This window comes from Trachinotus anak, unplaced genomic scaffold (genome assembly GCF_046630095.1).
Source record: "Trachinotus anak isolate AG129_WGS33_773 ecotype Australia unplaced genomic scaffold, CSIRO_AGI_Tana_v1 ptg000009l, whole genome shotgun sequence".
Taxonomy (NCBI): Eukaryota; Metazoa; Chordata; class Actinopteri; order Carangiformes; family Carangidae; genus Trachinotus; species Trachinotus anak.
The window spans coordinates 2,632,193-2,648,473 of record NW_027273860.1 but is presented as its reverse complement, the minus strand read 5'-3'; the positions used below and the strand labels follow the sequence as shown (position 1 = coordinate 2,648,473).

General features: G+C 44.0%; 1 protein-coding gene across 3 annotated transcripts in view; it reads right to left on the bottom strand.

Moving 5' to 3' along the window:
* Positions 1-16,281, bottom strand: part of LOC139625016 (disco-interacting protein 2 homolog C-like) — a 51,271-nt gene that overhangs the window by 25,431 nt on the left and 9,559 nt on the right. The window contains exons 2-11 of one of the 3 annotated variants that reach the window (XM_071484541.1): positions 11,558-11,629; positions 10,786-10,890; positions 9,376-9,501; positions 6,793-7,089; positions 5,566-5,688; positions 4,295-4,441; positions 3,707-3,826; positions 2,185-2,382; positions 1,056-1,147; positions 633-743 (exon numbers count right to left, since the gene is read on the bottom strand). In XM_071484541.1, the coding sequence (XP_071340642.1) occupies positions 633-743; positions 1,056-1,147; positions 2,185-2,382; positions 3,707-3,826; positions 4,295-4,441; positions 5,566-5,688; positions 6,793-7,089; positions 9,376-9,501; positions 10,786-10,890; positions 11,558-11,629 (1,391 nt within the window). The remainder of the gene's footprint in view (positions 1-632; positions 744-1,055; positions 1,148-2,184; positions 2,383-3,706; positions 3,827-4,294; positions 4,442-5,565; positions 5,689-6,792; positions 7,090-9,375; positions 9,502-10,785; positions 10,891-11,557; positions 11,630-16,281) is intronic. The other 2 variants (XM_071484542.1, XM_071484543.1) reach the window with 2 other exon arrangements.

Below are 16,281 nucleotides of genomic sequence, written 5' to 3'. Positions count from 1 at the left end.
GTTGCCTCCTTTCTCCACGTGAAACAGAAATTTTATGGAAAATCCTGCAGCACAGATGCAGGATGGGGGGAAGGGTTCAAGAGTGGCATTTTCTGCTGCAGCGTGTAATCAGTGTGTGTCACCGTGCCGACCCTGCGCCGGTCAAACCGCTGCACAAACAGCTGAGGAGAAATGAAGGAATACCACTGAGAAAAGTGACAAATAAAAAAAAGCTTTTCTCTGTCCCTCAGATATTTTTGTTCCCAGAGGACGGTAACGGATCAGCAGACTCGCTCCTGTTCAGACGGATTATTCCCTCAGAAATACTTGTCGCTGGTAAACAGCTGAGGCTGAAAACATTGTTCAGCAGTTTGCAGCATCACTGACACGTCCACACAAACGCAGCAGGAGTCTGGAGCTGGTGGCTACGAGGCGAAAAACAGATGTGGCCAAACCAGAAAGGATCAATGTTACAGAGCAGCGCTGTAAAAAATGAAATCACCTGACCTCCCCTAGAGAAACTCATCCGGAGGAGCAGAGAGCTGCAGTGAAGACAGATGAGCTGTAAGGAGCTCTTTATTTACTGTGCAGCGCAGCCCAGGGGACAGGGAGGGAGGGTGGAGACAAACACGTGGGTGGATTTCATGAAGTACCTTGCGACTCAGCGGCACCTCTATGGGGACGGGAACCACCTCGGCCAGCAGGCAGCCGTAGAAGGCCACCATGAAGGCCACCGGGTCGTTGTTGGGAAACACCAGCGCGACCTGGGGGGGGGGGGGGAGAGAGGACGGGAGACGAGGTCAGAGATGCTGGGAGCTCAGATCAGTGCATTTCTGAGCCTCAGCACAGATCAAGTCAGAAACATCTGTATTTAGCTGGTGTTGATTTCATTTTCCCTCCCTGTCTCTCTTCTGAGAGGCTGAAAAATCATTTTGACACCAGCAACTTGCAAATCAGAGAGAATTTAAACTTAAAAACAAAGATCAGGTTTTCTTGGCCAAACAAACCAACAACAACAGTGAGGTGCACAAAGACAAGAAACTCGAGCCTGAGTGTGGTGGCGAAGCGTGACTCACCCGGTCACCGGGTCGCACCATGGGCTCCTGCTTGCTGCCCAGTTTGTGGAGGATGTTGTAGGCAAGCTTGATGCTGCGAGACCACAGCTTCCCTGCAGAGAGCAGGACACAGGATGGGAGGGTGAGAGAGAGAGAGAGAGAGAGAGAAAGAGTTCACAGGATGTGAGTGTGTTGTTGTTGTTGTTGGACTTTTTTTCTATTTCGAGCACGCAGAGTCGATAAAAGAAAAAAAAACTGACTCCAGTGACGCCATTAAAGGGAGGTCACTGTTGACCTTCAGAGAATCGTTTTTATTTCATCACAGATTATAATTAAAAGAGTTGTGTGATTCAGACATGGTGGAGGGGGAATAGCAAAAGGAGATCATGTTAAAAAAAAAACAATGTTTTGGTCCTGGACCTTCATCAGAGTCCAATCCATGATTCAAATTCAAGGCTCTTGATCAAAAATGTTCTGACTGAGCTGAAACTCAGTTTTTATTTGTGTGTGATTTTATTTTCCTGCACAGCTGAGCTCCATCAAAACTTAACCCGACAACAGGTTAACCTTAAATCAATGTTTACTGATGCATGGTGTAAATGTGGAATATATGACACGACCTGGCTTTACATTTGTCTGATACTGACCAAAATGAACCAAATGTCTGTTCAGATTCTTTAGATTTCCTGAATTAACGAATCGAGACAGCTGCTCTGACTTTGTTAAATAGAAAAAGATATAATAGATTCTTTTGGTTTCTGCAACGGTATTAAAAAGTGATACCTGTATCAACCACGACCAATATGCATGGGTCTTCTTCACAGCTCTAATTCAAAATTCAGAGCTGACCTTGAACCCATCATGGTCTAAAAGCTGCTTGTTCCAGAGAACAAAAACTCCATCTGACTGTGTGACTGTATCTGTATACTGATGGAACCACGAGACAGACTCATATTTAATGTTGTGAACGTGCAGCATGCAGGTGTGTGAACACATGAACGCTCAGGAGAACGTGTGTGTGTGTTTCCTAAAATCTTCACTGAGGCTCTCGGCTGCAGAAACATCAGCTCTAACTCTTCTTCATGATCGCTGTTCATCTGTTCTGCTCCGTCGATAAACCAGCGTGAGAAGAACACCGGCGTCTGGTTACCATATGTGAGCACGTAGAGGGGCTTCCCTGCTGTGTCCAGGCTGGTGAGGCAGGGGGCTTTAGGGGAGATGGTTCCCCAGCGTTGGAGCGCCGCCTCCAGGGAGGGGGGCCAGTTGGTGACCACCCCGAGCGCCTCGCCTCGCACCGGCATCATCTCCGCCCCCTCTGGCCGAGGCTGATTGGGGTCCGGCTGCTGGACTGGAGATGGGGACACAGACACATCATCATTACCATTACCATCATCATCATCATCATCATCATCATCATCATTATCAGTGTACAGCTCACAAACCTTTACTGCTCACAGCTGGTTTCCTGCAGACATGGAAACATTCAACCAAAGCTGTAATCACACTCAAATCCACTGATCATTAATCTGAGGATTCTGTTATTAACACAGACGCGCTGTGTTAATGTCTGAACAGCTGATTCCCTTTAACGGCAGCGAGCCTCAGAGGGAGGCGGCGGAGCGGGAGGATTCAACTTAGAGCCATCGTCATAAAAAAATAAAAAAAGGATCCGGAGTGAAGTGAAGGTCTGAAGCACCACATCAACACTAACCACAGATATTTACAACCCACTGTAACGTATCCAAAGAGAAAAGCGAGGAGACCAGGACAAGGAGAGAAAACGCAGCCAGATGGTGAGAGCTGAGCAAACAGCCGAGTCCCACGATATACACTTCAAAATACTCATAGAGGACTTTGTGCTCTATAAGAACCAGACTGGAGATCATATGGTCTCCATCATCTATTCCATGAGACTTTAGATGAAAATATTTCTTTACACTCACACGAGCAGGCGATGTGGACGTGAATGTGAGTCATTAAAGTGTTGAACCATTAAAAAGCGAAGCGGCACATATCTTTTAACTTTCAGAATCATCTGGGAGATTTTTTATATCAAAACACCAACATTTTAACTAAGACAAACAAATGAGACAGCTCAGTTCCTCAGGGTGAAGTCGACCATTATTAACACTGTTACTGATTCCATTTTTTTCTAGCCCCAGAATCAACCTGCAGGCTCTGACTTCAGGTCAATGGAGGGATATTAACAATAATGGCTCCAAAGTATGAAGGTAAACTTAAAGCTCCACACAGTCTAAAGGTAGATGTCCATGTGTTTGTGATTATAAAGCAGGTCTATGTTCTATATTAATACTGTGAAAGTATCAAAGCCTCAGTCCACAGAGAAATGCACACAGCCTGTATTCAGAAACTGAGCCTTAAAAACTTTGTGATGTCACAACAAAGCAGTCGCCACTCTCAGCCACGCCCCAAGCCCCGCCCACCTGGACCCACCATCCAACCTTGCAGGATTTGGTTTCTCTGAGTGTTTACCTGAAATTTGCTGTATTTTTATTGGATCTCTCGGAAAACAGTCAGCAAATCAGAAAAGAGACTCAGATCCTCCTCTCTTCTGATTGGCTGACTGACGTGTTGTTACTAGAGCTGGATGAAAATATGGACCTTTAACTTCACCCAGACTGAAACATGCAGGTACAGAGACGGTTTCTCACCCTCTAGAAGTTCGTCGAAGTCATCGACAAAGAACTCCCGCAGCGGAGGCCTGCGCGGCTGCTTCAGCGTGTTCACGAGCTGCTGGATCTTAGCCGACACGCGACTGCTGACCGGGACACCTGGAGAAAACACAAACACAAACACACACACACACGGTTGCAAGGATAATCTTTTCTTTCGGGTTAATTCCTGACAGTGGGAAGAAGTGATGGGCCGAACTTGCAGAACAGTTCTTGTTATCTTATCAATAACAAACTCCACAAACCTCAGGGGTTATGGCGGCTAGAGGAAGACCAGGACTGCAGGTCCAGATCTCAAGGTAAAGAACTAAACAATAAACAGTGAGTTCTGCCCTCAGACTGTGGTTCACGCTCTCAGAACAAAGGTGCTCTGTCAGCTTTCTTAAAACAAGTCCAATCTGCGAGTGACACCTCAGTCTCCGCGTAATTGGTCAGTTCTCTAAGGCGGTGATCCAATTTGAGTTCACCTCCTGTTTAAAGAGTTTCTATTTTCATCTGCATCTTTATTCAGAGGCTCCAGTTGGGAGCAGACTAAAGGTTTCACACAGCGGAGGCGGTGACTCTCACCGTCGCCCGTCTCCATGCGCTCCGCGTTGCCGTACTTCTGCGTGTTCCTGGCAATGGTTCCCATGTTGGCCATGTGGTGACGCTCGGTGTGGGAGTGGGACGAGTCCGACGAGTAGCCCGTCACATCCGGGGGGGCCGAGTGATTCTCTGGGAGGGAGGCGGACAGATGGAGCGAGCAGAGGGAGAGAGGCAGACAGACAGACACACAGCCAGTGGTGACTCACTGTTCATATTAATCACTGTGCTGTTTGTCAGGACCTCGTTTTATTGCCTCTACAGTCAGTTCGACACGCTCTGATGCTCATTTTCACTTTTACTTTAATTTGGGTCATAGCCGGGAAAACACAGGAATGCATCAGGTCTGGCATGAGTGGACGTCCACTCAGCAACATACCAGCTTCAAAACATTACTTCCTTTAAATACATTTAAAGGACTTTTTATGATGGAAAGTGGTAAAATGTCAACATGAAAGCAGTTTTCTCAAATATAATCAGACAGAAACCTCCAGAGCCTCCAGAAATAAACAACAGAGATGTTCTGACACCATTGGTTCCTTCCTATATAACTCATTCTGTACACAACTAATGATCTGTATCAGTGTTGTATGACAGACTCAGGTTAAACATGACCAGATACAAGAATCCCATAGCATCTGTCTTTAATTATCTCATTAAAAAAAGGAAATTCTCTTGAAATAAAACCACTTCCTACACTTTCTAACATTAGTCCCGCCCCTTAAATTAAAGCCTTGCATTACTGCAACTGGGGGGGGGGGGTCTTTCCACTGTAACATGTTGCTGACATTTTGCTAACAGCTGACGTTAACTCTGTTTACCAGAAATCAACCAGTGGCTGCACAGCGCAACTTCCTGTGTAGGCTACTCTTTTAAAGCAGCGAAGAAGAACAGACTTACAGGAAAAACTGCTGTTTTTTATCTGAGTGTGAAACTATTGAGTTTATTAGTAAGTTATTTGGTACAGAATCAGTGCACAGATTTAGGTTCTCACCGATACCTGATATCGGATCATTTTATTACCAAGAAGCTTGTCAATAACTTTTAATATCCTAAAATCACATTTGTGCACATTTAAAGTTTTACAGATGACAACTCATTAGGTTTCTGTTCGATCTCCAGTAAATCAGACTTACTGGGATCCATCAGGACACGTGTTCTGTAAACCTGTAATTAATTTATTCTAACAAATGTTTGACCCTCATCAACCTGCAGAGACTCTGTGAGGGGTTAAAGTGTCCCTGGGTTGAACCTACCATCAGACTCCAGCGGCGGGGGCCACAGCATGTCAGATCCAAACTCACAGGATCGCCGCAGAGATCCTCCGTTCTCCGCGACGCTCAGAGCGCCCTTCCTCTTCAGAGACAGGTGGCCGATACCTGAGGTCACACGTGCAGGTGTATTACAGGCTGACGGGAAAACGCAACGGTTCCTCGAGGTGAATGTGGATGTTGTGAGAGTATCGATGAAAGAAAATGGAGGTGGTGTAAATAAAAGTGATGAAGTCAAAGTTACAGCAGGTTAAGTAGAAAGGATGAATGAATTATGAATGAAAATTGACTGCAGCATAAAAATGGCATCAAACTAGAGGCTGCGATGGGAACATTAACTGTTATGTGTTTATTATGACATAAATAAAATTGTAAAAAAAAATACTGTGGAAGACACTGAATGAAATTTCAAAACAGACATATAATAATATATATATATATATATATATATATAATATATTATCATTATACTGTTTATTATCTATATATTGTCAAAGTGTAATTGATTCATAGTGAATTGGCTCCAGTACAATAACTGAGGAGGGTTCTGTATTTGTGGTTTAAAATGATTTTAGTTGAGACATTATCTAAATACAAAGTCCATTTAGTGACTGTTCCTCAACATGGAGAGTGCCCAGTTGTTGTGGCTTTGCAGATGTTCAAAATGTATTTTCTTTTTTAAATAATAAAACTTTAATAATAATAATAAAAAACTCTATTTCATACAGGAAGTGCAGCTCCATGTGTCTTTACGACAAAGAAATGACACTAAGCAGCGAGTGCATCATTAAAAGAATGAACATAAAAACATGTTAAAATATTAAAGATGGAATAATAATTGAATAATGAAGAACGCATAAAATCACTAAGACATCAATACTTACAACAGTATTTAGAGGAAGTGCTGAGAAAAGAGCAAAATCTTTCTTTCTTTCAAAGAGACTCAGTGAACTGCTGCTCTGATGTAAATATAGTTAACAGGAACTAGCTTCAGTCTTTTAACAACCTCTGCTCCACTGTGGTAATAAGCTGGCGAAGAAAATGTGAAGTGTAAAAAGCTCCGGAGCATCTGCTAAATGGACCTTTTGTTTTCTCCCCCACTGTTACCACGGTCAGGGATGAATTTATAATCATAATTCATGAAGTTAAGTCAGAAACCTGAGGGACTTTATGCGTCTGCAGAACAGTAAGGAAGCTGCTGTGGAGCCTTACCGTGGTGCGGCTGGCCCAGGTGGCTCTGCTGGTGGTGCGCCTGCGCCAGGTGCGTGTGCGCCAGGTGCGTGTGCGCCAGGTGCGAGATGTGCGTGTGCGCCAGGGAGTCCGCCAGCCGGCCCGCGTTCCCGCTGCCGCCGCTCTGCGTGGACGAGGACGAGGAGGAGGTGGAGCCCAGGTGGGCGGGGCCTAACTGGGAGGGGCGGCTCATCCAGTGCTCCATGCCCGACATGTCGTCACCTGGCCCCGCCTCCTCCTCCGAGCCCGACGAGGAGTCTGAGCACAGGGGGGACAGGCCTGGTGAGAGTCAGTGGCCGCCATTATTGTACAGGACAGCAACTTTAAAGGAACAGTTCAACAGTTGGAGACGAGACGATAACTTCCAGAAACTTCTCGTTTAACTGTGTTCGTTGTACAGACTAGATTTAATGTGTTAGAGGCTGTGTCCCTCTGTTTTCAGGCTTTATGCTAAGCTAAGCTAACCTTCTTTAACATAGCAACAAAATAAAGGCTCAGATGTGCTGTGGTCAGAGCACAAGAGTCAGAGTTACTCAGTTAATGTGAAGTAATGTTTTGGCATTAATGTGTAATGTAGTTTTATAATAATAATAATAATGATAATTGATTTTATTTATAGGGCCAGTGAAAGTAAAATAGCAAGTACAAGGTATAAAATACAAAATAAATTAGAATAAATATAATTGCATACAATAAATGGTATATAATGGTAAAGAGTGGTGAGAAGCAGTTTAACACTGTTGTAAATATCTGCCTCTTGGGTTTAGTGGAGTCATGTGGCTTCAGATCAGCTGCGTTAAACAACATACACAAACTTCACCTGTGTTTCAAATAAGCAGTTATTATTCTCATATGAACATTTCCAGTGAAACAGAGCTGTGTCTTTAAACTTCGACACTGTAAAAACAAAAATGTGACGGCTGCTGGTGGTTTTAACTGTTTGCTCATGTTCCCTTTAAAAACTTATTTAATATATTCAAATCAAATGGTTCATTAGTTTTATTGTAGTATTGTAATAGTGTTAATTAAATGACCAAAAGTCACATATTTTCTGTACTTCTGGCCTTTTTACAAGTGACATTTGATTAATTTAGGGCCGTATACACAAGATGGCCAAAAGTAAGTGGACACCTCTGACTAATATTATTATAATGATGTTTTAGACTTTGCGGCAGCAGTTTGTGTCCTGTTCCAACATGACAATGGGTCTGTGCACAAAGCAGCTTCATAAATAAAGGACTGTCCCAGTGAGGTGTGGGAGAACTTGACGAGGGGGTCTTGGACCTCACTGATGCTCATGTAGCAGGACGGAAGCAAAACCCTGCAGCAGCTTCAACATCTTAATCCTAACACCTGAGGACAAATTCAATTCCTTCAGTTCCAAATTCTGAGCCTGGTGATAACAAACACGTCTGAACCCAGGTTTTCATTTTACCCTCTCAGCTCTGGTTCACGGTGCAGCAGCAGACCGGGCTCCACCACCTCTCACCGCTGAGGTTTTATGACCTTTAAGTGGCAGAGGCAACAGTTCTCTTGAGCTCTCAGACCCAAAATGTCAATAATTAGTCAGCTAACGTGGAACAGCCACAAGAACCAATTTAGCTCAAAGTGGCTTCAGGCTGCACATCGGAGAGGAACCACAGAGACTGAATTTGCTCCTTTAACAATGAGTTAGTCATGTGGACACAGAGGAGAAGGCAGGAGGGGGCTCAGTAAGCATCAAGGTGAGCACATTGAACACACATTGATACCTTCAGACTTTAGTGTTTTCTAACTGGTGCTCAGAGGCTGCGAGGAGACGTCAGGTTCACTTAAGAATTTCCTCCGAGGTTAAAAAGCAAATTAGCGGAGAACAAAGTTATTACATTTCCTTCATTAAAATTCCATCAGCATCTAAATGATGTTATCAACTCTGATTATGTTCAATCTAACCAGCTCATATCTGAGGTAAAGGTCAACCTCGCCATCCGACTTCTGGTGCTCACAGAAACTTCAGGAGAAATACTTAATAATCAGGATCCGACGGCAGAAGCTCGCTGGCTGCTGCACAGCGGCTGCCTGTGGTTTGTTGTAGCTGTAAATCTGTCAGCGGGTTGGTGCGCCTACGAAAATGTGCATGTTTTGCAGTTTTTGGTGAAACGAGTTGAGTTTCTGTGTCTGAGGAGCAGAGACACGGCGTTACAACATAATCCCGTCTGGGCACAGGGCGGCCGCTCCGGGGTCAAATTTTAGGCTTAGTACTAACCAGTTCAGCAGAGATAACCACAGTGTGAGGGTACTGTGTGTGTGTGTGTGTGTGTGTGTGTGTGTGTGTGTGTTTCTCTTTCAAGGCATTTTTTTAATCGCAGAATTATTTCAAAGTCAAAGGGAAATTATAAAGACTGTTGATTTTCTCATTTTTCCTTTAACCTTTTAACCCTTGGTTGCTTTTGATTTTAATTCAGCGACTTTATCGTCTCCATTCTTTCTCTAGGACGTCTTTTTTTTTTGTCACAGGCTGATAAACTGAAAAAAGAGATGCTACATGTTTGCAGCGTGTTGTTGTTGTTGTGCGTGTGTCGTCACCTGGAGGCGTGTATGCGTCCATGGAGGTCTGCACCACCAGCGAGCGTCTTTTGGAGGGCATGGGCACGGCCACCTTCCTCTCTACGTGTCGTGCCAGCACAGCCTGCACGGCCTCGGTGTGGACATCTGAGAGGGAGGGAGAGAGAGAGTGAGGAGGAGGAGGAGGAGGAGGAGGAGGAAGAGGAGGACATTTTCCTGGCTGAGGTCACTGATTGAGTGAATTTGTGTGTCTCTGTTTGGGTTTGAAGACACTGTTCTCCTGTGGAGGAGGTAAATATCAGTTGATGGAGCACGGCGCTCTCCAGCTGAGTGCTCATGAATAACTCCAGTCAAATATCAGCCCAGTTAAGAATAAATGACTGGTGTAACTGGTCCAAGTGGAAATTCAGCTGCGTCCAACAGAGCTGACTCCACTGCTGCACAGTCCAAGATTAGTTTTTAAAGCTGCTGGTTGGTGTTTAATGTGGTTCAGTCAGTTTATTTATAACATGTTAAATCACATTCAGAGTGATCAGGTTTATATTAATAACAACATTTCTTATGGTTATTAGAATTAGTATTTCCATTATAACAATTAATAATCAACAGTACATTCTTCCTCTAAACCAGCAGCTCTTTCTCTTGAATTGTTTTATTGCTCTTCTAAATACTTCATATTGGTTTTATGTTTAAATTTTTATCTGATTATCTTCTCTTTGAAATCTATTGATTTAATTGATTTTATTTTTTCTGTCTCTGTCTGTCACACAGCTTTAGAAAAGTTCTCTATAAATAAATATTATTATTATTATTATTAAAGAGCTTTGAGATAATGTTTATTTGAGTTTGAATTTAAAAAGTTTCCTCTTTCAGCATCAGCCGCTGGTTATTAGTGAAAACTACAGTGAAATTAAAGTCATCAAACCTGTGGAAGAAACATTCAGTCAGCTGGAACATTAAATGTTACGCCAGGATGTGAAGTGTGGGCGTCGCCGCTACTGCAGCTCTGTCTGTCTGCACAGAGTCTACAGGAGACCTGAATGTTGGATTTCTCTTCATTTTAAATGAGTTCTGATTTATTTCTTACAGAAAACGTCACTGAAACACCACTGTCTCCACATGCAGCTGCTTAAATGGTAAAAAAATAAAAAAAGAGATTGAGCCTAGACACAGAAAACTATAGGTGGTGTCAGTTTTTTAATATTGCAGAGATGATGAAACTGCAGAAAAACTGTTGAGATGTTAAAAATGACCTGAACATTATTGAAAACCGACAATATTTTTTGTTTATTGAATATTTTCACTTTGTACAAATACAACCAGAACCAGAGAAACATAAATATTACTGGGTTATATTCTCTGTTTAAGGTTTATATTGTTAATGTTCATGTTTTCCTACTCTGCGGCGTCATGGTAACCGCCTCTCTGTACCTGATCTGTAGCGCTCGTCTCTCGTGCCGGAGGTTCTCCGCCGGTGGAAACGGGCAGCAGATGGAGGGCCGAGCGGGGCCCGGTGAGACATGGGCCCTTCCATACCTACAGAGGCAAGCAGACAAGCAGGCAGACGGACACACACACGCACACATATATATACACAGACACACACACAGACACACATACACAAACACATATATACACACACGTTTGACAAAAGCAGTAGATACAGTGCATAAAAAGGAAAACAAACATGGAGATGATTTGATTCGGCAGAAAAATGACATTTTTCTGACTTTATAAAACAAAACAATAATAAAGTAACTGAAATGAAATCATAATAAAGTGGTATCTGCATTGCTGCTTCCTGAAAGAACATCCCTCAGTGTCCCATGACCCGCTCTTACCGAGGCTACGTCCCTGCGACAGATGATAAGGAAACACCAGACTGGCTGATGGATGTGTGTGTGTGTGTGTGTGTGTGTGAGTGTGTGTGGGACGTAGCGAGCAACTGCAGCGACTACAGCACGTTCAGATACAAATACAGAGGAGCAGGCCCAAGCTGAGCTCTAGGGAGTCTTAACCTACATTCACTAATGGCGGCGGCTGAAGACTGAATCGATAGCGGAGAGTACAGTATCATCGCAACTGTATTTGTCATGATACCAGATCGATGCTCTACCACTGATATGGGAATACTTAGTTGAAGGTGTGTATGTGTGTGTGTGTGATAGAGGAGGAGGGGGCAGGTCAGAGGCTGCTAAATTACCTCCAGCATGTGGAACATATGCCCTGATCAGCTTGGACCTCTTCTTCTCATAACCCTTCTGAGTGATGTCCCCTGCAAACAGATAGAGATAAATAGAGAGTGAGAGAGCCAGCGGCGGCTGCGGGGCTGGTTTTGTCATAAAGTTTATTTAAAAAACTTTAAGTGGTGGTGGCTTGTTGGACAAACACCACACCAGTGTCTCGCCCTCAGTTTGAATCACTCAACCTCTTCTGTCTCTCCCAGTCTTTTAATGTCTCTTTAAATGTGAAACGTAACGAAAACAACATAAAAATAAGGATGTGATGAATAACGATGGAAATGAAGGGTGTGATGAAGAAAGAATGATGTTCAACCAGCTGATTGAAGAGCCTTTTAAGGTCACATGATGATTTGTTTAATTACTATAATGTTCTATTTTGTTGATTTCACCTTATTTAAAGCTCCTCACAGTCTAAAGGTAGATGTCCATGTGTTTGTGATTATAAAGCAGGTCTAGGTTCTATATTAACACTGTGAAAGTATCAAAGCCTCAGTCCACAGAGAAATGCACACAGCCTGTATTCAGAAACTGAGCCTTAAAACCAGCCGTCAGGACTTCTGGAACTTTGTGATGTCACAACAAAGCAGTCATCACTCTCAGCCACGCTCCAAGCCCCGCCCACCTGGACCCACCATCCAACCTTGCAGGATTTGGTTTCGCTAAGTGTTTATGTGAAATCTGCTACATTTTTATTTGATCACTCAGAAAACAGTCAGCCAATCAGAAGAGAGGCTCAGAGTCTCTCTTCTGATTGGCTGACTGACCTGTTGTTACTAGAGCACCAGAGAGAAGCCTGAGAGAGGAGATGTGAAACTATATTGAGATGGTTTTTGGTTCTTAAAACCACAAATATATCTTCTTATGGAGATCAACACTTCAAATAAATAAATAAAGGTTTTATCTCTGATCTACAACATGTCTGAATCTGGTCTGGTTCTCATTTCAGGACACAAGTTTAAGAATCATCTCCTCAGTTTTCCTCCATCTTTGGTGCCATGTTGTAGCTCCAGTAAAAGAGGATGGACTCGTCTTCACAAAAGAGAACCTGGACCACCAAATGTCAGACAAACAAGCTCTCTCTCTTATATTAGAGGTCAGTTCCAGCAGGTGAGGCTTGGTGATGTCACAGCTGCCTCTGCCAATCCAAACCTCCCTTTAGACAACAACCAGAGAGGATCCCTGAGGTGAGTCCACCTCCTCTGAGATGGAAAAGATTCCCAGACAGCTGAACACACAGGTGAATGAAAGGTTCGCCCAACACTGGAGAGATCAAGCATCAAACACAGCGACATTAAAAGTGGACGCAGCTGATGTACGGCGCCCACCTTCGTTTGATTTCTCAGTATTATTAAGAGCTGAGCAGTCCTTAAAATCTCCTGTTAATAATATTCTGTGTATAAAAGTGTAGCTTTTTGTTCAGCGGCACCATGGTTATAGCTACTGTTGCTAATGCTAATGCTAACCACCCTGTTCTTCCTCTGTGCTTTCCAAGCGAATAACTCCTGTGACCCCGACGAATTTCCCTGGAAAAAGCAACCAGACATTCGACTGCGAAGACCTCGTGACCTGACCCCGAACATCAGTCCCAGCAGGTCTGACTCCTTCAGCAGCACCAGTTTGGTCCAGCGTGGACAGGCAGCCATGGAGAAGCTCATTACAATCACTGAAGGGGGTTTTTGTTGCCTAGACGACCACTGATGCCCCCCCCTCCCCCTCTCAGCACCAACACCACCACCTGTCAATCACAGCACCCCAGGGTCCTCGCTGCAGGGCTAATATGAGCTAATACCTCCTCGTTTGTCCCCATTAAGTGCTGTTAGCCTGGCTTGGACCACTTTGCTAATTAGTGATTCTCATTTGATTACCACAGGGATGTTTGACTCGCCAACAACAGGGGAACCAACTCAAATCCAGGGGTCAAAGACGGGTAAAGACCATGAATCTTTCCACACAGCGGAAACAAATATTCTCCTCAAGACAAGTGAAAATCACATATAAATGTTGTCAGATGTGTTGGGTTATAAAAAGTATAGTAAAAGAAAAAGTCTGGATTCTGTAGATTCGGTTTATATCAACAAATCCCATGAAAAGATCTAATCCAAGACAGCATTAACTCATCTCTCAGCACTCTCACAGATCACTAATATTTCAGGGAACAGTGCATTTGATGGGGACTATTTTCAGCAGCGGATTGATCCACATTTGGTTCCAGCAGCAGGACAATACTTACACAATAATTGTTTGTAGGAATAAAATCATTGTTGATTTTGGTCTTTCTGTTGGAATAAAGAAAGAATCTCAACAGAACCTGCGCCTCAAATGACACATCTATACTATCACATCTATCTGGCACTAAAAGTCCCAACATAAACATATTTATCATCGTCTAGGTTGAAAAAACTATCGACCTACAAGACGCCCTCCTTTTTCCACAATTCTGTAATCGCCACCTTTATTTATTGCTGCTTGTGCTCTGCATTATTTTCGAGCTGTTTTCGTTGTTTCAGTGGAGATGAGTGAAATATTCCCACCTGAGTGACGACTCTGTTACTCCATTTGCCAAAAGATGAACTCAGCTGGTGCACACAGATTGGTTTTTATGGAGAAAATGGCTTGAAGACACAGATGCAGTTGTGCGTCTATGCATGCAAACAAATTATATCTGCAAACAAACATTGACACTCTTCAGAGTTCGTACTGGAATAGCAGTAAATCCAGTTTCCAAAAAAGTCACTTCCTAGAAAGGGAAACATCTTTTTGGTCAGATTCCTAAACAATATATTTGTGGGGAAGAGTCTGGACGACAGATCAAGCTCACAAATCACAAAGCTCCTCTGGGTACACTCTGTTACCAATTTATTTTCCACAGGCCAGCCATTCCTCCTTCAGTCAACCAACACAAGCTGAAGCTTTTGGGACGAGTCCCCAGACCTGAACATCCCTGAAAAACCTGGGGGTGGACTTTCTTTTTTTTTTTTTTTTGCAGTTGCAGATATTTGACAATGCTGCAGAAACTCTAGCATATCCACCAATCAGTGACTTCAAAGCTCCTGAACCTCTCAGGGAAGGTAAAACAGTCTCAACAGGTGGGGGCTCTAGGTTCCTCAGAAGGTTCCTGTTCCCTGGGGAAGGTTCTTGCAGTGGAAAGCACAGACTTAGCAGAGCACTCCAGCTTTTGCACATGCCACAATAACTATTCCATTTTTTATTTTTTCATTTTTAAAGCCGATGAAATAAAGGAAGCGGAGCATTAACACGAGGGGCTGCACTGTATTTAAACATGTCGCTGTGCAGCTGCAGCAGCTTGTGCACAGAGAGAGAGACACAGAGAAAGAGAAGAGTCTGCGTTTCACAATCTGAATATGGAGAATGGCCAGAACATCTGGGTCCAATCTGTTCATCTGTGCGGCTCAACTGTGTGTGTGTGTGTGTGTGTGTGTGTGTGCGTGTGTGTGCGTGTGTGTGTACGAGTGTGTGTACGAGTGTGTTATATCTGAGTGAGGCCTTTTCTCAGATCAACCGCAGCATTACAACATTCTTCTCTCTCTCACAAACACACACACACACACATGCACGGTCTGTGGGGAGACGCCATCTTCCACTCGAAGCGCAGCAGAGCAGGGAGGGAGTTGCCTAGCAACGGTTCTCCTGGAGAAGGCCTGAGACAGCCATCTTGGATTTGGAGCGTTAGATGTGAGACGTGGGCTAATGATACCTGCCAGGGTGAGTGCATATGTTCGTGTCTGTGATGTATTCTGTGTGTGTGAGAGTGTGTGAGTGTGTGTGTGTGTGTGTTTGTGTGTGTGTGTCACACCAGCCTGTATTGGCTCACTAATTACTTTCCTCTCTCTCCTCTCCACTCCCCGACACTCGGCTGTTTTAATGGCACACAGCTGAGAGAGAATCGATAGCGGCCGACTCCAGATTGGAGTTTTTCCGCCTGCTGAGGTTGTGCAGCCAAAAGGTCTGAGCTTTCAGCGCCGCTAAAAAAAAAAAAACCAAAAAAACTCTGAAAACTCATTTTGGCAGATTCACCTCAAACTCGCCAAAAAAGTCATCAGGGGTAAAGACGCACACATCAGTCCCGAGTTTTCTGAATTTTTCTGTTTTCACCTCTGGCTGCAGCTGCAGCTGCGTCAACACGCTGGAGAACCGGCTTTAAATCATCAAACAGATTCACGAGACGGAGACAGACTGATTTTCCAACTGAGACGTGGTTGGTGGCTTTTCCTCCTCGTCCTCACTGCTTCAAATGTCACCTTCGCTCTGCTGCCGGTGACGGAAACTTACATTGAATTACACAAAGACCCCCCCGTCTGTAATCCATAATGTATAATGTTTGGTAGCTGGATGTTGTGGTTGTCATGGTTACCTGGCCGTGATGCTGCTGGACTGTATTGTTTGGTGGCACTAACGGTCAGGTCAGATTTATCTCGTTCACTTGAGTCCAGACTCCAGTGGACTGAGAGTTGGACGTGGATCAGGGGGAAGCTCCTCAGGTTCAGTCTGACCTCGGTGCCAGAGCTCAGGGATGATTGGCAGCTTCATCTGTGATGTCCGAGGCGCTCCGAGAGCTCCTCTGTGATTACGTTTTTTTGTTTTTGATGACCACTTAGTCATTTCCTACATTTCCCAGAATGCCCTGCACCTCTTACTCAAACCCCAATCTGCCACGATATGCTGC